At 39.6% G+C, this 23,666-nt stretch overlaps 1 protein-coding gene across 3 annotated transcripts in view; it reads right to left on the bottom strand.

Annotated features, from left to right (window-relative positions):
• The window catches only part of PCSK5 (proprotein convertase subtilisin/kexin type 5), a 500,900-nt gene that overhangs the window by 258,181 nt on the left and 219,053 nt on the right, over nt 1-23,666 (bottom strand). For all 3 annotated transcript variants that reach the window (XM_068974738.1, XM_068974739.1, XM_068974741.1), the window contains exon 9: nt 14,040-14,140. In XM_068974738.1, the coding sequence (XP_068830839.1) occupies nt 14,040-14,140 (101 nt within the window). The remainder of the gene's footprint in view (nt 1-14,039; nt 14,141-23,666) is intronic.

Below are 23,666 nucleotides of genomic sequence, written 5' to 3'. Positions count from 1 at the left end.
GAGTCTTCTCCAACACCACAGTTCAAAAGCATCAGTTCTTCAGTGCTGAGCTTTCTTTATAGTCCAACTCTCACATCCATACATGACTACTGGGAAAACCATAGCTTTGACTAGACAGACGTTTGTTGACAAAGTAATGTCTCTGCTTTTTAATATGCTGTCTAGATTGGTCATAACTTTCCTTCCAAGGACTAAGCATCTTTTAATTTCATGGCTGCAGTCACCATCTGCAGTTATCACTTAAATACAAAAACTAGATGCTAGTGTCACTAGGAACAAGTATGCTCTTCTGAAAAAAAATGACGCAAAAATGTCTGAGAAGTAAAAAATTGTAGGTCAAGACAATGTGGGCATAGGCAAGATTGATTCAAAATGCAGCCCAAGACACTCGATATAAAAGTAGATTTGAATTTTAACTGGGTTTCAATATAGAGCTAACAAACTTCAAATACAAAGATAGTGGTATTTGAGGAAGCCACAATGACAATCAGTCATTTTGCAGAATGTACTGAAATATGCTTTGATTAAAGTGATTAAGTAGCAGATTATGATGTGAAACTATAATGACCCCTAGAAAAAAGTCAGCTTCTTTTATTCCTAGCAAGTTAAATTATATTTGCTAGTATTTGGAGTTGTTACCATAGACACTATCAAGAACAAAAATTTCCTGGCAATGAATATAATCCACAAACCCTCATGAGACTAAATATAAATACTGAATTTTACATACTTCTTATAAACCCAATAATACATCAGTAGGCTTGCTAAGCAATTTTATGGTATGCATAAAAAGTAATTTGCTATTAACACCCTACTTATATTAAAGAATATGGCAGCAGATGAGCAATTTATAATGTAAATAAATCTATTCTCTTTAATTTTCTTTCTCCTTTTTAAAATGTAAGATTTCTTAGACATTTATAGCCATCATGGTCTCAGTGAAGTATTTCCTGAGGATTAATTAATAAACTTTGAGGGAGCTGATACACCAAAGCACAGTCAATAATTGCAGGAGAAATTTGCTACAGGTCTTGTCACAAGACCTGTAAACCTAGGGATCTTATTCCATTGGGCGTTTCTGCTTCTTCTAATTCTCAGGATCCTATATGAAGAGTAAAGGGTATTTGTTTCAATAAATGGTATGTAATCCACCCAAGAGCTCAGCTGAGAAACTAGAACTCAGACTTGAGGTTTTCCTTTCCCAAACACATGATCTAATTCCCTCTCTGCTGTACCTGCAAAATGTACAGCAGACCTATCCAATTCTCTCTGTCTGTGTTACCATCATCTAGAACAGGCTATCCTACCCTCTCCTGAACTATGGCTCTAACTTCCAAAGTGGTTTACCTGTCTTGTTCCCACACTAGGACTTCTCCAAGGAGAATCTGGAATAACCTTTAAAAAATTTAATCAAAGTAAGTCTGCCTCCTTAGAACACTCCATAGATCTCTATCATGGTTACCTACTATGATGCCATATGTAAACTGGACTTTTCCAACCCTCTCCTCAAACTAGCCATATAGATCTTACTACTAAAAACTTGGACAGGGAGGCCTGGCGTGCTTCAATTCATGGGGTCGCAAAGAGTGAGACACGACTAAGCGACTGAACTGAACTGAACTGAACTAAAAACTAGAAACCTTGTTCTACACACATGGTCTTCCCAGCTGGCTCCTCCCTCTCCCTGAAATGCACAGGCCAGTTCTTTACAAGACAGGCTTCTTCTGTTTCAGGAATCAGCTGCAATGTTGCTTCCTCCCAGAGATCTGTCCTTAACCACTGTATGCAAAAATATCTGTTATTCTCTGTTATCCTACCCTGTTTTCTTAGTGCTTATGATTTGCTTTAGTTTTTTTAATAGACTGCCTCAACAAATAGGATGAAAGTTCCACCTCTGTCAATCTACCAGTCAATTAACAACCCTTAGCATAGGAACAGATAACCAGCAGACCATTAATACATGTTTGTTGAATGAATGAATGAATGATTCTATCTAAGGTCTATGTTCAGTTCATTTCATTTTAGTTACTCAGTTGTGTCCGACTCTTTGCGACCCCATGCACTGCAGCATGCCAGGAGTTGTCCAGCATCAACTTCCGGAGTTTACTCAGACTCATGTCCATTGAGTCGGTGATGCCATCCAACCATCTCATCCTCTGTCATCCCCTTCTCCTCCCGCCTTCTATCTTTCCCAGTATCAAGGTCTTTTCAAATGAGTCAGCTCTTTGCATCAGGTGGCCAAAGTATTGGAGTTTCAGCTTCAACATCAGTCCTTCCAATGAACATTCAGGACTGATCTCCTTTAGGATGGACTGGTTGGATCTCCTTGCAGTCCAAGGGACTCTCAAGAGTCTCCAACACCACAGTTCAAAAGCATTAATTCTTTGGTGCTGAGCTTTCTTTAAAGTCCAATTCTTACATCCATACATGATTACTGGAAAAACCATAGCCTTGACTACAAGGACCTTTGTTGACAAAGTAATGTTGCTGCTTTTTAATATGCTGTCTTGGTTGGTCATAACTTTCCTTCCAAGGAGTAAGTGTCTTTTAATTTCATGGCTGCAATCACCATCTTCAGTGATTTTGGAGCACAAAAAAATAAAGTCTGACACTGTTTCCACTGTTTCCCCATCTATTTCCCATCATGGGACTGGATGCCATGATCTTAGTTTTCTGAATGTTGAGCTTTAAGGCAACTTTTTCACTCTCCTCTTTCACTTTCATCAAGAGACTCTTTAGTTCTTCACTTTCTGCAATGAGTGGTGTCATCTGCATATTGGAGGTTATTGATATTTCTCCCAGCAATCTTGAAGCTTGTGCTTCATCCAGCCCAGTGTTTCTCATATAACATATGAGTTATATCAGAAGCTCATATATGTACTCTGCGTATGAGTTAAATAAGTAGGGTGACAATATACAGCCTTGATGTACTCCTTTCCCAGTTTGGAAACAGTCTGGAAACAGTCTGTTGTTCCATGTCCAGTTCTAATTGTATTTTCCTGACCTGCATACAGATATCTTAGGAGACAGGTCAGGTGGTCTGGTATTCCCATCTCTTTCAGAATTTTCCACAGTTTATTGTGATCCACACAGTCAAAGACTTTAGCATAGTCAATAAAGCAGAAATAGATTTTTTTTTTCTGGAACTCTTTAGCTTTTTTGATGATCCAGCAGATGTTGGCAATTTGATCTCTGGTTCCTCTCTCTTTTCTAAAACCAGCTTGAATATCTGGAAGTTCACGGTTCATGTATTGCTGAAATCTGGCTTGGAAAATTTTGAGCATTTCTTTACTAGCATGTGAGAAGAGTGCAATTATGAGGTAGTTTGAACCTTCTTTGGCATTGCCTTTCTTTGGGATTGGAATGAAAACTGACCTTTTCCAGTCCTGTGGCCACTGGTGAGTTTTCCACATTTGCTGGCATATTGACTGCAGCACTTTCACAGCATCATCTTTCAGGATTTGAAATAGCTCAACTGGAATTCCATCACCTCCACTAGCTTGGTTCGTAGTGATGCTTCCTAAGGCCGACTTGACTTCACAATCCAGGATGTCTGGCTCTAGGTGAGTGATTACACCATCGTGATTATCTGGGTCATGAAGATCATTTTTGTACAGTTTTTCTGTGTTCTTGCCACCTTTTCTTAATATCTTCTGCTTCTGTTAGGTCCATACCATTTTGTCCTTTATTGTGCCCATCTTTGCATGAAAAGTTCCTTTGGTATCTCTAATTTTCTTGAAGAGATCTCTAGTCTTTCCCATTCTATTGTTTTCCTCTATTTCTTTGCATTGATCACTGAGGAACGCTATCTTATCTCTGCTTGCTATTCTTTGGAACTCTGCATTCAAATGGGTATATCTTTCCTTTTCTTCTTTGCTGTTCACTTCTCTTCTTTTCACAGCTATTTATAGGGCCTCCTCAGACAGCCATTTTGCCTTTTTTCATTTTTTTTTCTTGGGGATGGTCTTGATCACTATCACGAACCTCTGACCATAGTTCATCAGGCACTCTATCTATCAGATCTAGTCCCTTAAATCTATTTCTCACTTCCACTCTATAGTGGTAAGGGATTTGATTTAGGTTATACCTGAATGGTCTAGTGGTTTTCCCTACTTTCTTCAATTTAAATCTGAATTTGGCAATAAGGAGTTCATGATCTGAGCCACAGTCAGCTCCTGGTCTTGTTTTCTCTGACTGTATAGAGCTTTTCCATCTTTGGCTGCAAAGAATATATCAATCTGAATTCAGTGTTGACCATCTGGTGATGTCCTTGTGTAGAGTTACCAATACCCATCGTCTCTTTATACAACTTTTAGAGATAAGAAAAATGAGAAATTTCCTTCCGAACTCCTTTCTTCTATACCTCCTCTTTTTTGTGTGTGGACTTAAACTGGGAAAAACCTCCTAACATGTGTTTTTTTCAGAGTGGTGTCATTACTTATGAAATTCTCAGATATAGTGTCCTTTCAGACAGATTTCTGTCAAGGTGGTGGAGAGAATCACATATCACAGATAATTATATCAGTGCTATCAAATCAGTCAAATCCCAGAGGACACTGTAAAGACCTTTCCCACTCCCAATCTTTCAGCATTCCTGCTTAGGTTAAATCACAATTTGAATATTTAGAACATGAGACATTTCTATATATGACACTTGAAAATGACATTTGATCAGCTATATGTGAAAAACTCTGGGGACTTCAACAAGACTGAGAACTATTATTAAGAAATAACCTTTATTATAAGAAATAATCTTTATTATTACAGTATTAAGAGCAACATACTTTCAGTGAATAATAACCTGATAGCTTCTCTGTTCTCAATTGAGTCTCTGAGCAACTCAATCATCCATCAAGTTTTCTAGTTTCCCTATCTTAGGAAGGAGATGGAAAACACTGGGTAAATCTCAACAGAATACAAGGTGAATGAGCCTAATGACCAGTACCTTTCTAGCAGTAAAGGATAACTTTGAAAGGTCCATTGTTTTAAACCACTGACCATCAGTTAAGGTACAAAGTTGAGTTCAATGAAAATTGGCTCTACAATATTTGAACTTGAAAAGTGCTAGAGGATAGTGTACTGTCTGTGTGTGTGTAGACATAACAAAGCTATTTTCAAGCACAGTCCTGGCAGAAGGCCCGTGGTAACTGCTCTGTGGGTCTGGTTACAATTATTTCACTATAGGGAACAACCCAGTGCAGTACATCCCTTTTCTGTCTGCTCAGCCTCACATGGAAATATGTGCTGTTTTTACTCCACAAACCCCTTTTTTCAGCCCTCCTCCTTGACTACGTTTTAATTTTCTGTCCCTCTGTTGCAGAATATAGCCCAGCCATTCATGCCAGAAATCTCAGCTCAGTTCTACGCCAGAACTACAACACTACAATACAGGAGAAACATTAGGAGTATGTGAAAGGAAGGGCATCTGTAATACTGCCTTCTTTACCCTGTAATTATACAGATTCTGGGCATACAGGCCTGTATACTCACTATCTGCGCGTGTGCTAAGTTCTTGTTGAAATAAATAAAACTCTCCTAAAAGGAAAGAACTGGTATATCCACTGTTATTCTACCTCAATCACCAAATGCATTCATGCTCTCCGCCCACTGCAACGTTTCATACAGCTGAATGGGGCCCTTGGGAGAATTGTTAATGGAACATTTTATCCTGAAATGTGGTTCTAATTAAAACAAAACAAAGAAGATAACAGTTTACAAGGTATCAGGCCTAAGATGCTAACTCCAATATTTAGAAATGTTTATGCCTATCACATACTTTCTATGTGGTCTCCCTTCAAGACGGTTGGTTTGAGAACTTTGAACCCCTAAATGAGTTACTTTAACTTGTTTTTTAAAAACTCCAGACTCCTTTTCAATTGTCTTATGTATTAACTTCTCAAAATAATTGCATTTCAAATTTTTTTGGCAGTGGCCCATATTTTTCCTGCATTGGAAGTACACACGAGTAAGAGAGAGATCACAATGAAAGGTAAAACAGACATGAAGTGGCTGATGAATGGGAACTGCATAAAATTTATACAGACGGACATTTGGGGCTTATAAGAAATGCAGATGGTAGGTTCAATTACCTAAGAAAAGAATGTTGGGGATAGTATTTTGAAACCAACAGCATATGGTGTGAATCATCCTGTGGTCCAACACATCTTTAATTCTTTGCATGTAGATCTTTCTGTCTCACGTTATCCCTTTCACCCAGATTAAGCCTAGGTCTAAGGTACCATTAGTAAACTGGGTAGGATGAATTGGAGCAGTGCATGGGGTCGCAAAGAGTCGGACACCAGTGAGCGACTGAACTGAACTGAACTGATGGGAGAAGTTGCTAGGCAGTATCAAGGAGAGAAACTGTAAAGTAAAAATATATCAAATTGAGCAATTCCGTTAACTTCATTTCCTTTGTACAAAAAATAAGAAAGTTGAAATACATGGATATTTAATGTTTATTTAGAATCGACCTTGTTCAAAACATTGTACGTAAGGTGTCATGACACCAAGGTTCCAGTTTGGATCATCAAGTCTGATATAGATTTTCATCCAAATCCTGTACCCTCTACCACCTTTCCACCAAAACTACTTCAATGACTTTCTTAAACTGTTTAGATATGAATATTAGTGTCCATTTGCACCCCTAATGAGATTAAAAGATCCTCTCAGGACAAGGGACATATTTTACAAATATTTAAATTATGCCCTGCCTAATTCACTTAGCTCCTATCATGATGCTTTAAAAATTATTTTTAGTATACAATAGATATTGATTACATATACATTAATAAAGACTGTAAAGTACAATCTTTAGTCTCAAGGAATTTAAGCCTTGTTTGGAAGCTAATACATATGAAAACATCTTCTGTACAAGAACAGAAACTGTCTTAGTTATCTAGAACTATATTCTTCCTTTATATATCCTACAGTCTTGTTCGAGATATATCTATATGGTATATTCTATAAACCAACAGTCATAGCACAACTGAAATAAGAAAGAACAGACAGATAAACAGAAAGTAGATGAGCCTACCTAGGAATGTGTGTGCATGCATGCATGCATATATGGAGCATACCAAGGGCAGGAGGCTTCCCAGGTGGTTCTAGTAGTGAAGAACCCGCCTGCCAATGCAGGAGACATAAGAGACCCTGGGTTGCAAAGATCCTCTGGAGGAAGGCATAGCAACCCCCTCCAGTATTCTTGCCTGGAGAATCCCATGGGCAGAGGAGCCTGGCGCACTATGATCCATAGGGTCACAAAGAGTTAGACAGGAAAGAAGCAAATTAGCACATACCAAGGAGAGCTACCATTCGATGTACCAGGTCTATTTTTAGTATACACAGAAGCCATACATGCAGATATTGAATAGACATATGTATAGAATGGAGAACATGTTATAGAATACAGAGTGGAACAGAATAGTAGGTACCACCCCAATTTATTTATTTAGATCTAGATACATTATATGTTCTAGGGCACTCCCCCTCTGGTCCCTGAGGTATGAAATCTGAGGCAAAGGCTTTAGGTCACTTAAAACAAGAATTCATGGCAGATTCCTTGTATCAGTCCTAAATAATTTCAGATGTTTCTACCCAACTCAGTCCCTTTTATTCACCATTCACTGCGCAACATTCCTAGTTTGGTGAGTTCACATTATTCACATTTCCAGTGAGAGATCACTTGCAATTCAAGGCAAAAGGTTTTTTTGGTGAACTTACATTTTGAATTTCTTGAGCTAATGCTGATAATTTAACATATAAAACATTCTAGGGAAAATGGCTTTCCTCTGCTAATAGTTGCAGACTCAAGGCAGGAAAACTTTCAGTAAAACAGTTTATGATTGTGAACACTATGTTTTTATGAATGTCAGTTATTTCAACTCTATGTTATAAACCATTTTATATAAAACATCATTTGCTAGCAACATATTTTTTTCTTTCTACTTGTCTGGAATATATACTAGCACTGAGATACAAAGCACCTTACAAATGTGACTTGATGTTTTTCTAGGTTGTTCACTCAAAACTATTCGTCATGTTTCACTGCTTTCTTCATTTAAGAAATCTGCTCTCAGGTTCCTCAGAAAACTAAAAACAGAATGCCCATATGATCCAGCAATCTCACTCCTGGGCATATATCCAAACAAAACTCTAAACTAAAAAGATACACGTACCTTTATGTTCAGAGCAGCACTACGCACAACAGTTAAGACATGTAAACAACCTAAATATCCATCAACAGATGAGTGGATCAGGAAGAGGTGGTATACATACATATATAATGAAATACTACTCAGCCATAAAGAAGAACGAAATAAAGTCATTTGCAGTGACATTGATACAACTAGATTATTATTCTCAAGTGAAGTAAGTCAGAAAGAGAAAGACAAGTACCATATGATATCACTTACATGTGGAATCTAAAATATGGCACAAATGAACTTATCTATGAAACAGACTCAACGTCAGAGAAAAGACTAGTGGTTGCCATGGTGGAGGGGTTTGGGGGAGGGATGAGTGGGGGTTGGGGTGAGCAAACCTAAACTATTGTACATGGAATGGATAAACAAGGTCCTACTGTACAGCACAGAGAACAACTATGTTCAGCATCCTATGATTAAGCATAATGGAAAATAATATTTCAAAAATAATCTGTGTGTATATATATGTTTATATATGTATACACATATATATAACTGAGCCACTTTGTTGTACAGCAGCAATTAACAGAAAATTATAAATCAACTACACTTCAATAAAAAATAAAGAAACCTGCTTCCAGGACACATTTTACTTACATGTTTTCAGTTACACTATTTAAAAAGACATCATTTTAAGTAGTGATGACCCAAATGATAATTAGTTTACTTGTAATCACTGATTACATATCCCCTATTCACTCGAAAAATTTGGCTTAAAGCCAAAAGTGAAAAAGTTGGCTTAAAGCTCAACATTCAGTAAACAAAGATCATGGCATCTGGTCCCATCCCTTCATGACAAATAGATGGGGAAACAGTAGAAACAGTGTCAGACTTTATTTTTGGGGGGCTCCAAAATCACTGCAGATGGTGACTGCAGCCATGAAATTAAAAGACGCTTACTCCTTGGAAGAAAAGTTATGACCAACCTAGACAGCATATTCAAAAGCAGAGACATCACTTTGCCAACAAAGATCCATCTAGTCAAGGCTATGGTTTTCCCAGGGGTCATGTATGGATATGAGAGTTGGACTGTGAAGAAAGCTGAGTGCCCAAGAATTGATGCTTTTGAACTGTGGTGTTGGAGATGACTCTTGAGAGTTCCTTGGACTGCAAGGAGATCCAACCAGTCCATTCTGAAGCAGATCAGCCCTGGAATTTCTTTGGAAGGAATGATGCTAAAGCTGAAACTCCAGTACTTTGGCCACCTCATGCGAAGAGTTGACTCATTGGCAAAGACTCTGATGCTGGGAGGGATTGGGGGCAGGAGGAGAAGGGGATGACAGAGGATGAGATGGCTGGATGGCATCACTGACTCGATGGACATGAGTCTGAGTGAACTCCCGGGAGTTGGTGATGGACAGGGAGGCCTGGCATGCTGCGATTCATGGGGTCGCAAAAGGTCGGACACGACTGAGCAACTGAACTGAACTGATTCACTCGGGGGAAAAAAAAAAAACACCCAGAAAATTACTTCCAAATCCACAAAATCCAAATTAGAGAAATACTATAAATCTCTGAATCAATACATGTGTGATGAGGGTACCCCAACACAGAAACCGTTTTCTCTCCTTTCTTTTAAGATATCAGTGTTTTCTCTTATTCTGAAATTGGTCACTATTTTTAGAAGGGAAAATATTTAGAGCTTCTTTCAGCCAGGGAGCATCCTTGGGAACAGGAGGAAGTTGCCTAGTAATTAGAGAGGTAAAGTTATGATCAGACTGTCAGAGGTGGCTGTAGAGCTTAAAGAGGCTCAGACTCAGGGCAAAAAAGGAAGGGAGGCAGCTTTCTGGAGGAACTGAAGAATCCTTCCAGTCTGGGGAGTGGTACACTTTTACCGCAGGGTCCAGGGGTGTGTTACAGTGGAGACTGTTGCAACACATGTTCTTACAAACCCTGTAGGATAAGGATGGCCTACAAGTCCTATTACAGCAGAGTTAATGATCAAACTTTTTTGCATTCTGATAAGAGATCAGAACACTTTTAACTTATTTGTCTCTATGTCTTATATTTATTTTCTCTTCCCTTAGTTTCCCAAGATTTTTCAGAAAAGCTCCAACCTTAGGGCAACAAGAAGACTCAGAAGGCAAAGGGGTCAATGGTTGGAGTAGCATCCAGAGTAAGAGCCACAGTCCTACTGATGCAGGCAAGCACTTGCGGATGTAAAGGAAGCAGGTTGTAGAGAAGCTGGGAGGTGAGAGTTCTCCCCAAGTAAATACTACTGGAACTAGTGACACTGTGAGAAATGACGCATTTCTCCTCGTCAGACAGGAAGAGCTAAGACATGCAGCTGAATGGGGACTGGCAGTCTATGCCTGCAGTTTTTCACCAGAACACTCAACCTCATCCAGGGACTCATCAGACCTGAGCAGGGGGTGTGTATCTGAAGTGTTGGCCAGAGTTCTGGGGCAGAATTCTGCCCAGCTCTGCGGTCTCTCTCTTCCCTCCTTTTATAAGGGAGTATAGTGGTCCACCTCCCCACCCCAATCCTTGTTTTCTCTTTCTGTGGTTTCAATGACCCATCAAGCCTGGTCCAAAAATATTAAGTGGAAAATTCCAGAAACAATTCACAAGTTTAAATTGCACACCATTCTGAGTAGTGTGATGAAATTTCATACTGTCCAGCTGTATGGATCCCCGTCCCACCTGGGATCCCCAACCATGGGGTGATGATCCAGATCACTCAAAGATGACCCTCCTTCTTATGCACCATCAGAAGGGCAACAGTATGCCTGTGTCATTCACTTCACTTCCTCTCAACATGGAGGCATCTCATCATCTCACATCATCACAAGAAAAGTAAGTACAGTTCTATGGTTCTATAAGATACTTTGAAAGAGACCACATTCATATAACTGTTAGTACAGTGTTTTATTATAATTACTCTATTTTCAGTTATTGTTGTTCGCTTCTTACTGTGCCTAACTTATAAATTAAACTTTGTTACAGATATGTACTTACGGAAAAAACATAGTACTATAGGACTTGGTACTATCTGTAGTTAAAGGCATCTACATGCCTTTAACTTGGAACATGGATAAGGGGGAACTACTATCAGGCTCTTCAACATGTGATAGTAAAGGCTGAATCTCAAAATATTACCAATGTTGAAGTGTTGCTAAGAAGTACTAGTGGTACAGGCTGAGTGATTGGGTGACATACACTTACCAGGGTTAAACTTAGCTTTAGAACAACTGCAACCGTGGTACGTTACTTGAGTTCCTCACTACAATTTCTTAGTTTTAGATCCTTTTTCTCCTGTGGGAGGTCTATTGCTTATTGGAGCTAGTTTATCCCTGTTTGACCCACTCTTTAGGTACTCAGATCTCTTTTCCCTAACATTCAGCTTCACTTACAAGCAGAGATTGGCCTGTAGAACAAACTGATGGAGATGTATGGAAAGATTTATTCTTTCTCATATGATCAGGTTATTCACTATATACTGTGGACATATCACTGGACTAGACCATTAAAAACCTTAAAATATAGTGGATTTTCTACCTAAGCTGTATTTTTACAAACTTCCTTCCACCCATCACAGTTTTGGCAAAAATCAATCTTAAAAAAATACTCAAAATGCTCAAAATGCAAAGGAAGAGAAAACAGGCAGCTTTCCAGTGTGTTCCCTGGACCCAAAGCAACCTTATCCAACTTAGTGTGTTGTTTGAAGCATAAAATTAAGGATTTTTCATTTGAGCTTGAATAGTGGTTAAAGGAATTATTGCTGAAAATATTAGAGTTATAGTAATATTTCAAGTAACTAAGTAGCATGTGGTTCTATTTCCATAGTTATAGTACTTGGTTGCTACATTTGAGATTATTTATCTCTTTTTGGTGGGGTATAGGGGGAACAGAGAGATGCAGGAAGAATTCCTGATTTTCTTTCAGTATTTTGTGGACAGAAAAATATTCCAGAGAAACAACCCAGAATTTCAGAATGAAGATGATATATTCTTTAAAATCCAATTTAGTCACCAAATTAGAAACGCAGACACTTAATCTGCTGTCACAACAGTCCAGAGAAAGGTTATAAAGTGAGAACAGGATAAGTGCCAGTTCCTTGCTAAACTTTAAACACTTTAAAAGATATAATACGTTGAGATGATTTAACACTTAGTTAACACTGTCCAAAAAATCCAAACATTCAATGTCAATGCTAAGGGGCAGGAGGCCACCTAAAGATAGGGTACCTGCTGTGGTCTGAATAGCTGTGTCCCCTCAAAATCCATATGTTGACACCTAACACCCAATGTGATAGGATTAGGAGGTGGGGCCTTTGGGAGGTGATCAGGTGACAAGGTTGGAGCCCTCTTGAATGGGACCAGTGCTCTTATAAGAGATTTCAGAGATCTCCCTTGTCCTCCCCTTCTACCATGTAAGGCCAAATAGGAAGTGGGTCCATGCCAGACACTGAATCTGCTGGCACCTTGATCTTGGATGTTCCAGCTTCTCGAGCTGTGAGAAATAAGTGTTGTTCATAAGCTACTCAGCTTATGGTATTTTTTCACAACAGCTCAAATGTGCTAGAGTCTGTGTTCTTCTGCCTGTCTCAGTCCAAGGAATTACACATGACTTAGCAATTGACTGAATCCACATTACACTGAGGCCCAACTGCCTTACAGAGGCTGTTCTGCCTTACAAAGAATCAGCTGTAAATGTTGGGAAGCCATCTGTGTACTGAGAATGAAACTGTACTGTTATTAATGCCCAAGTCTCGTCATGATTCTTATATTCTTTTCCTGTCACCTGCCATTGTTCTACAGCAGATTTAAATGAAAGAATCTTTCCAGTCCTCCCTAGGGCAGTGGTGCAGAGCTATTTTTGGAAAAACACTTAGCGTCATTATTTCAGTTCTTTTTTGTCATGACCCTCTTGTACGATGGCCTCAGTGTGCAGGTCCACAATCCCTTCTACAAAATTCTTGGACCAGGTGTGATTGGAATTCAAGATTTTTCAGGTACGGTATCCTTAGTTCCAGTGAGGTCCAAGCCAGAACCTCATAATCAAATACATTAATGTTTCTGCAGGGAAATGTATGAATTTTCACAATAACGAAAAACTGTGAACAGCCTCAAATTAGTTTAGGGCAAGCTTTGCCATCAAATGAGTTTTGGTGTCAGATTTGCAAAAACTACTGTCAGTTTTGGGCACGTTTTGGCTTTTGAAATTAAGGATAAGAAAGTGTCGATCTCTACTGGGTTTTCAAATAGTTAAAACAAACTGAACTCTCGGTGCTTAGAGAAAGAAGAGACAAAAACTACCACCATACAAATCTAACCCAAGAACCTAAAATAACCTGAGGGGGACTTTCAAAGGGATCTTTGAAACACCAGATTTGACTACATTAAACAGAGCTTTATGGTAAGTGGGTTGCCTTTGTTCCTGGGCTCCCATCATATGACCCTTGACATATGTTATTCCCCAGAGTGAGTCTGTGATGATTCTATTGTCATGGAATCTGAGCTGCATTGCTGACCTGCAGGGAAAGGGCCCAGAAGTAGGCAGACCTAAGCGTTCTGAGACTCACAGAACATTCCCAGACTAGAATAAAAACCTCAACAAGGCAAGAAGAGTGTTGCAGCCAACTGGCAAGCTTACACTATGACTCCAGAATAAAGTAATTACACTGTTTGATTTTTTAAGAAGATAACCCCAAAAGTTGCCTTTTCCCTTGATATAGGGGAACCGTTTGTTAAGCCCTATTCTTTGAAGTTTTAAAGGTGGAATTGTGAAGATTATATTCTGGGTTGTGCTAGGGATTATATACTAACAAAGGGATAAAGTGCCCTTGAGCTGAGGGGCTGTCACCAGTGGAGACAAATGGAGGTAAAGGCTTACTTGGCTTCCAGGGCCAATGCGATGATGCCTGCAGCCATGGGGGCTGAGGCTGATGTCCCTGTGTGGTTGTCCGTGCAACGCTGCCTCAGATCCGTAGTGATCTAGAAGACAGAAGTGGAAAATTTAGGGCTCTGGAGTCAATGTGAGTCACATGCAAGTAGAAAGAAATTTACTCATAAAACTGGAATGGAGGGGTGTTGAAATAGTTGTTTTAAATTCCTGGTTCCTGTGCTCCTGTGACCGTATCACTTCCAGAGAATTGCCTGTGTAAATCAACTTTGCAAAGGGAAGGGTCTGGAAATTGGATTCCACTTGTGTTACAACCGGGGTCAAGACTAAGGTGAGCCTTTGGCCTGAAACACACAGATTGTGCAAGTTTATCCTTAAAATCTACACCTAGCCACCTCACTTGCCTCACTCTGGTCCCAGCTTTAGCTAACATCAATGTACTTTTATTACCCCAACATTTTAAATAATCAAACATGTTGAGCCAATCACCAGACACTGAGTTAAACTTGATCAGCATAAGGAATAAAAGTACAGGGTCTTGTTCCTGCCCTCCTGGAACTATCACCTTGGAAAAGCTGCAGGTGCAAGCAAAAGATTTGTTCTGTTTTAGAAGGAACATTTGCTTAAAGACTCATTTTTAGGATACACAGAAATGTGACTTGGATGAACCAAGATTTAAATCCTGACACATTTAACACAAACACCTAAAACAAGGTTGAAGCCAGTGCAATTGATGTGAAATTAACAGCCCTAAGTACATGCTTGAAAACTATAGGAGATTAGCCATTTTCCATTTTTTTGAAAACCAAAATGTAAGAATCAGATCATTGTCTCCTCTTGGATTGAAACCAGTACACTTTAGCTGTGGTTGAATAACATGCCCATCAGCAAGGGCAGGGTTTCTCAACCTGTGTTTCATGATCATTTTCTGAAGGAAGAAAATTAAAATGCAGATTCTTCATAACCAGCGAAAGGAAGCATAAAGGTAAAAAATTTTGCAAACCATTATAACAGTTAAGATTTAAAAATCCTTCCTCCCTGATAAGAATCCATTTTTGCGCTCCCCCCTTGGGACTAACAGCCCAAAAGGCTTATGAGATGAACTTACTAGGACTCACATCGCAGCTATTGAAAGACATTGGTAAAGCTTTCTCAGGCATCAAGATAAGTACATCGCCCATCTTTTACAGATAAGAAAACTGAAGTGAGGACATACCTGGTGGCTCAGTGGTAAAGAACGTGCCTGCCAATGCAGCAGACATGGGTTCCATCCCTGATCTGGGAAGATTCCACGTGGTGCAGAGCAACTAAGCCTGTGCTCTACAGCCCAGGAGCCACAACTACTGAGTCCTTCTGTCACAACTACTGAAGCCCATGCACCGTAGAGCCTGTGCTCCCCAGCAAGAGAAGCCACCATAATGAGAAGACTGGGCACTGAAACCAGAGATAGCCCTGCTTGCTGCAGCTAGAGAAAAACCCGTGTGGAATGAAGACCCAGCACAGCCATAGGTAAACAAATAAAATTATAAGAAAAATTAAGAAGAAAGGAAAACAGGAGAAAGATCAGCAGAAAGGTACAGGGAGACAGAGGTGGCAAAAACAAAGCCCTGTTTTTCTACGGTGCATCCTTCAAGAGAAGTATGCAGATAAGCTGACTTGGAAAGAAACTTGATCATCACCAAAAGAAACTAATGCGTAACTCCTTAGACATGAATCCTCCCCTAAAAGTTTCCTTGGTGTCGTGTGAGGATGTCTGAAGGGACTCTTTAATTATCAGTTATAAAACAAGATGGACATCTTGGTGATTTCATTTCACACGACACCATCAGTGCTCACTGTCTGTTCCTAATGCCTTTTGACACCTCTAATATTACCAGCTTGGGCTTCCAAGGTGGCAATAGTGGTAAAGAACCCGCCTGCCAATGCAGGAGACTTAAGAGACACAGCTTCAATCCCTGAGTCGGGAAGATACCCTGGAGGAGGAAATGGCAACCCACTCCAGTATTCTTGCCTGGAGAATTCCATGGACAGAGAAGCCTGGAGGGCTACAGTCCATAGAGTTGCAGAGTTGGACATGACTGAAGTGACTTATGCACGCACACAATGTTACCAGCTTAGCCATCCTAGAGAGGTGCTGATACAAAAGAAGTAGGAGAAAGAACAAAAATATAGATAACCACATAGATATGGTGGCAGTAGAGGAGAGAAGAGTCTTGTACTCTTCTTTGGACTAACTGATTGCTGGGCAAGAGCCCAACAGTGTGTTTGGCAAGCAGGGGGAGTTGTTTCTAGATTCACAGATTTGATTAGCCAGCCATCCATGGAGCCTCCACATTGTAGATATTCAAGAGATAGCTGGGTAAAGAGAGCCCTACCTGTTTCTCCATTAAGAAACCCTCTTGCACTGTTGGTGGGAAGGTAAATTGATGCTGCTACTATGAGGACAGTATGAAGGTTCCTTAAAAATCTAAAACTAGAACTACCATATGAGTCAGCAATTCCACTACTTGGCATTTACCCTGAGAAAGTCACAATTCAAAGAGACACATGTACACCAATGTTCACTGCAGAGCTATTTACAATAGCCGTGACACAGAACCTAAATGTTCATCGACAGGTGAATGGGTAAAGAAGATCTGGTATATGTATGCAATGGAATATTACTTAGTCACAAAAATGAATGAAATCGGGTCATTTGTAGCGATGTGGACGGACCTAAAAAGTCTGTCATACACAGTGAAGTAAGTCAAAAAGAGAAAAAAATACATACACATTAAAAATAAAAATGCATACACATTAAAAATACTGTATACATTATGCATAATGCATAATATATGGACGTGAGAGTTGGACTATAAAGAAAGCTGAGCACTGAAGAATTGATGCTTTTGAACTGTGGTGTGGAGAAGACTCTTGAGAGTCTCTTGGACTGCAAGGTGATACAACCAGTCAGTCCTAAAGGAAATCAATCCTGAATACTCATTGGAAGGACAGATGCTGAAGCTGAAACTCCAATACTTTGGCCACCTGTTGCAAAGAACTGACTTGTTTAAAAAGACCCTGATGCTGGGAAAGATTGAAGGCAGGAGGAGAAGTGGACGACAAAGGATGAGATGGTTGGATGGCATCACCGACTCGATGGACATGAGTTTGAGCAAGTTCCAGGAGTTGGTGATGGACAGGGAAGCCTGGTGTGCTGCAGTCCACGGGGTCACAAAGAGTCAGACACGACTGAGCGACTGAACTGAAAGTATAGACATGAAATCTAGCAACATGGTACAGATGAACCTGTCTGCAGAGCAAGAAAAGAGATGTGATGTAGAGAAGGGATACTGGGACATGATGTGGGGAGAGGAGGGTGGGATGAACTAGGAGAGAAGCATTAAAATATATACATGAACATGTAAAATAGACAGCTAGTGGAAAGCTGCTACATAGCACAGGAAGCTCAGTCCAGTGCTGTGATGACCTAGGAGGGTGGTTCGGGGGTAGGGTGGGAGGGAGGCTGAAGAGGGAGGAGTTATATGTAACTTACAGCTGATTCACTTTGCTGTACAGCAAAAACCAACCCAACATTATAAAGCAACGATGTTGTTATTTGTTTAGTTCCAAGTTACATCTGACTTACTTGAGATCCTATGGACTACAGCCCTTCAGGCTCCTCTGTCTATGAGATTTTCTAGGAAAGAGTACTGGAGTGGGTTGCCATTTTCTTTTCCAGGGGATCTTACTAACCCAGGGATCAAACCCACGTCTCCTGCATTGTCAGGAGGATTCTTTACCACTGAACCACCTGGAAGCCCTTAAAGCTATGATACGCCAATAATAAATTTTTTTAAAATTAAAAAAGCAACTTCTGAGATATTCAGTTGTTGACTTAAAAAGGTATTTCTTTTTGTGGGGGGTGTGGGTAAAAAAAACACACAGATTTACCGTTTTAATAATTTTTAACAATGTATAGTACAGTATTGCTAATTACATGCACACTGTTGTGCAATTCTAGAGCCCTATGATATTTTCATCTTGCAGGACTGAACTTCTACCCATTAAACAACTCCCCACCCCCTCTCCCTGGCAACCACCACTCTACTGTCTGCTTCTATGCCTGTCACTGCTCTAGGTACCTCATGTCAGTGGAATTACCCAGCATTTTTTGTGTGAGTGTGTGTGACTGGCTTATTTCACTTGGAATAATGTCCTCAAGCCTCATCCATATTGTAGACAATGGCAGGATTTCCTTCTTTTTAGGCTGCATAATATTCCACTGTATTAATCCATTGTGTTATATAGTATATTTTCTTTATTGGTTTATCTGTCAATGGGCAAATGACAGATGAATGGATGTGTTGCTTCCAGCTCTTGCTTATTGTGAATGATGCTGCAATAAACATGGGTTTGTAAATGTCTCTTCCAGATCCTGTTTTCAATTCTTTTGGATATATACCCAGAAGTGGGACTGATGGACTATCAAAAAGTGATTTCTATTTCATTCGAATATATGGGTGAATCTGCAGCCTTATTTTCCAAAGGCCTGGTCCCTAAGTCAATGCATAAACACCACAGACGCAGCCTTTCTCCAGGTCTCTAGATACACTGCTGTTGAGAGATGGCCTTGCCTGCATTCTTCTCATTTTACCTCACCCTCATGGCCACATTCCTTTGCCAAGTTCTATTTTTTTTCAATGACTTGTGCCTGAATTCAAGATTTTTCATGATGTTTTCCCACTTGGCTCACTTTGCTTATTCTTCAGCTGCATCAGAATGCACCGCTTTCAATGCACAGAAACAAATCCAGAATAAACACTCCAAGTGTGTGTATGTAGTGTTTTTGAATCTAAAAACTAAGCACCTCCAGCCAATCTCAAACGTGAACAATAAAAATTTTATAATGTTGGATTTGCCATATGCCCCATCCAAATAGAGTCAGCAGGCATAGACACACATGATATATATGTAAATGAAAAGCTACCCAGTACCTTTATATGTGAACACCAATTTACTGTTAAATGCTATTAATATAGGTTTGTAGAATTCAACAACATCATTGTTGTGCTTTTATATTTTTCTCCCAATCAATTTCACTAAATGAAACTTGAGCAGTGAGTAGCAGTGTTAAGGGATTAGAACAGGATGGTGATGGAAAGAAGGGAAGTTAAAAGGAATGAAGAAAAAAGAAACAAAAACATCCTCACTCCCTTCTCATCCTGCTTTAAGTGAAAATTCCAGCTGGGTCATTTCAAGAGGAAGTTACTGTCAGTGGTGGAGATATTTAGGTGTAAATTACCAAAACGATCTAAGGCAGGGTTTTCATCATTAAGAGAAGCCACAGTATCAGGATATTTTTATGTCCATCTTTAGAAGGAAAAGGCAAAGACCACCAAGAAGCAATCTTGAAGAAAAACGATGTTCCCCAAACTGGAACCACATGGGGTAACCCCATTAATCACAATGCAGAACATACAAGTTCTGACAGTGTAATTTAAAGGAGAAGCTGCATTCAAGGGTCAGCCCGCATCATGGGGCTGGGAGTTCAGAGATGTGATATGTGAAAACAGAACAACAAAGCACTTTAAGTTTCGATTCCATTTCAGAGAGTGTCTCAGAATTTGGTTTTGGTCCCGCTGGCGCATCTTGCATGCTCCAAATTCCCTAAATTCACTACCCAAATCAGAAACAGGATTTTTCTCCACAGAACTTCTCATATTGCTCAAGAAAATATCATTTCTGTCCATCAGAGTGAAGGAAACAGGAGATGACACCGGGCCCCATGCCAGATCAAAGCTGTCTTGATCAGCAAATTAGATTTTCAGCCTGTCCCAGGATGGGTAGCAGATGGCTTCTGGAGTCTGCAAAGTTAGGGATGTCGTCCTGATCTGGTGAAAAGGGGTGGGTATTGTTCAGGTCGAGTCAGGCTCCCTCTGAGAAGAACCATCCCTTTTTCTCATCCTAAGCTCTTATTTCCTAATATTTCACATTTCATTACTTGGGCTGATTGGATCTTTTATTCTAGCTTGTTGATGTAATTCTCCAGGGAATCTCAGTTCAGATTGAGTCTGGCCATAAATGACAATTCTTTATAGCAACCCTACAGTTAAGAGTTTCTATCTCCCTGAGACCCTGTGATCTGTTTTATTTTGAAGGTGCCATATTGTTTCATATCTGTTAAAAGAACAGCTTAAGAGATATTTTTAAAACATGAAATGATTCTGTTAGGTTGAATTTATTTTTGGTGTTGATTTGGATTTAGATTAGAAATGTGCTTCGAGGACAGAAACAAAATCTTAAATATGCTAATGAATAAAAGAGGAGATGCTGACTTATTAAGCCAGCAAAATAAAAAGGAACTGAAGACCAACTAAAAGCTTTCTGTGTTCACTGAAGTCACAAAGACTGGTGTAGAATTCACTCATGACTGACAAGGCCACACCAAATTCCACTCCCATGCTGCAATGAGAATCTGTAACTGTAGAGTGCAAACGTAAGGTTTTGCTTATATATGTGAGATTGCTATTACTAAAGAAGGATGCCATCTTATATCTTTTTTATTTTTATTTTTTGGATCTCTATAATGTTCAGCTCAGTGCTGAGTACAGAGCAAAGGTGCAGTATTGGCTATGTTGAATTACTAGTGTCAAGCTACTTTACGCTCATTTTCTTCTATATTTTGAACTCTCCCACTTGTTAGGAGAGACATCAAGGTTATTTTTTTTATCGGTTTCTAAATAAGACTCATATAAACTTATACGCAGCCTACAAAAATCATGTGTGTATGTGTGTATACACAGTTCCGGGGCTACAGCAGAACCCTTCCTCTTACTAGATGCACTGCTGACACTAAATGCCCTGCTTTGAAAGTGACTAACACAGCAAGTGCAGCAAGTGCAGAGAGAGAGGGCAGTGAACAACAGGTGTGTAGGTGTATGCACACATCGGTGTATGCAAAATTACCTTTGATCCCTCAAGAATTCTACAAGGGAAATACACTATTTATTAACTAAGGAAATGGAGGCTCAGAAAGACTCATGAGCCCAAGGACATGCAGTCACTAAAGAGCTAGTAAGGGGTGAAGTATTAAATCCTGAAATGGCAGCAAAATAAAAAGTTGAGCTATGGAGTGTAGTCACCGATCAGAGCAAAGGTGGCAGCTTCAGACTATCACTGGCAATCTCAGGGGAACCACCCCTGGGCTCCCTCCCTGTCAGCAGGTGGGCATCTCCATTCTCCCTCAGGCCACAATCAACATTAGAACTTTTCAGGAGTAAATTTTTCCCTCCTTCTATTTAACATTCTTGAGAGAACATGGATCAAATATCCATACAAACTAAACACATCTGGATTTGCTAGCTTTGACTCATGAAAAATCATGACATTTCCCAAATCAAAAGGAGAAACAGAAAGATGATAGTAATGACTGCTTCTGAATAATGAATTGGGTAGTGAGAGAGGGTACTTTCTGCAAAAAGGAAATGTGTAGTTGCTTAGGAATATGAAAAGCAATAAGATACTTCTTCCACGTGGAATTGGTCTTTCAGGCCAACCCTGAGATACCCCAGGCAGCAAGTTTGACATGAACACAAATGAATAAAATGACATCAGAAATTCTCTAAACCTTGGCTCACAAAACCCCTCTGAGGAGGACTACAATGGCCTCCATATTCCAAACACTGAGACAAATTACTAGAGGAAAACAAAAAAAGGTAAAAGGCTGAACTAGTTCCAAAAGAAGCAGATAATTTAATGATGGAATGACTGGGGGAAGAGGAAAGCTTTATCTCTAACAAAGAACTTGGGAGAAATTCAGGAGGTAGTGAAGGGTTATATAAAGACAGGACCTTTAACGCTCCTTGACACTAAGAATGGTTGGATGTACAGTTTTATGTAGCAAGATTCCTGCAGGCAATTTCCTATGTGAAATATATCGTCAAATACCCTTTGCCTTTCACCAACCTTTCTACCAGTAGAAGGAGATTCTCTGAAAGAGAGAGAACACCCACCTGTCTCCTGTCACAATATGAACCCCCTGTGATGCTTCTATCTTTTCCAGTGTCTGAGAGTCAGTTATGCCCAAACATTTATGGAGCTCAGGTTCTGGGAAGGTACAAAATAAAGTCTTCAACCTCAAGTGGTTTCCAGTCTGGTATGGAAAATGTATAGTCAATAAGCAAATGCGTAACATCACATTAAGTAGCTCTAAGGACACTGGAAAGAAAATTGAACAGGATAAGAGAGTAGAGTGTAGGGGAGGGTCGCACCATTCCTTCGAGGGATGGTGAGGAGGAACAGTCCTCCTGAAGAAAAATTTGAGAAGAGGCATAAAAGAAGTGCTTTCTGGGGAAACAGTAGTCCTGCCAGATGTCATGTCTCACATGAGAGGGTGAGGGTTCTGGTTTGAAATCACACAAAAGGCATAGAAACTTTGGGGAGCTCAATGCCAGGCCATAGGAATTAGCAACTCAGACTGGCAAAGGGCTTAGGTGTTCTGCAAGAGGACTGATTGTCTGAGGCAGTTAAGAAGAGGTCAAAGGCATGAAATTCAAAATTAGTGAGCCATAAAAATAAAAATATGCTGCTTGATGTAATTACCACTTGTCCCATGTGGATATTTAATTTTAAATCAGTTAAAACTTAACAAATTAAAATTAAAGTTCCTTCATTAGACTGGCCACATTTCACAATAACTACATATGTCTAGTGACTACCAGTTTGGCAGCACAAATGGAGAACCTTTCCATTATAGCAGAAAGTTCTACTGGACCACGCTGATATAAAGGACTATGAAACAAATCGTTCATTGTATTCACAGTGTATAAAACTTGAATATACTGTTGCCAAGAATATAAATGAAAGTAAATGTACTAAATTTAAAAATTAAGATTACTTTCCATATCAGAAAAAATAGTGGGCCAAGTAGTGAAAAACAATGGATGCCTATATATTCCACAAACTTTCATTTTTTTGATCACTGTGAACAGAACCTCAAACAGGCAAGAACAATGCCATTCTTTCATACAGCCCCATGCTGGACGTCCTTGGACTGGACATGAGAGCACATTGGTCACAAGGTGGGCTGGGGGGTTCAACCGAAATTTGGTTGGAATTCAGACTCTACTACTTACTAGCTGTGTTTCTCTTAATCTTTACTTTCCTCATCAGTAAAATGGGTACAATATCTGATTTCCTGCATAGGGTTTTGAGGATACAAAGAGATGGTACATTGAATGTGCACAGCATACTGCCAGGTATACATTAGAAGGGCAAAATGTTACATTTACAACATGTCAATATAATTATAAAAGTACTACATGTCCAGCATGGAATAAAATGGATATGGTGTTATTAAGAAAAACATATTATTTCATAATAGCCAGTCATTTCCACTGATTTCTATTTCGCTTATAGGGAAGCTTCTTATCAGAGTAATCTTGATACTTTGGATGGTTCATTTGCTGTAATAAGGTTCAAGGCCAACACTGATCTCAATCTATTAAAGCATGAGTGGAATACTAAGGTCCACAACGGTATCGATAGTGATGGCAGGAAAACGGGATAGAGACTGGGCTACGTTCTGAAAGTCAGGGCAAGGTTTTCCTGCTTGAACACCATTAAAAAGACAAGTAA

The sequence above is a fragment of the Capricornis sumatraensis genome, chromosome 6 (genome assembly GCF_032405125.1).
Source record: "Capricornis sumatraensis isolate serow.1 chromosome 6, serow.2, whole genome shotgun sequence".
Lineage (NCBI taxonomy): Eukaryota > Metazoa > Chordata > Mammalia > Artiodactyla > Bovidae > Capricornis > Capricornis sumatraensis.
The sequence above is the reverse complement of the archived record's forward strand: the minus strand, read 5'-3'. Positions and strand labels throughout refer to the sequence as shown.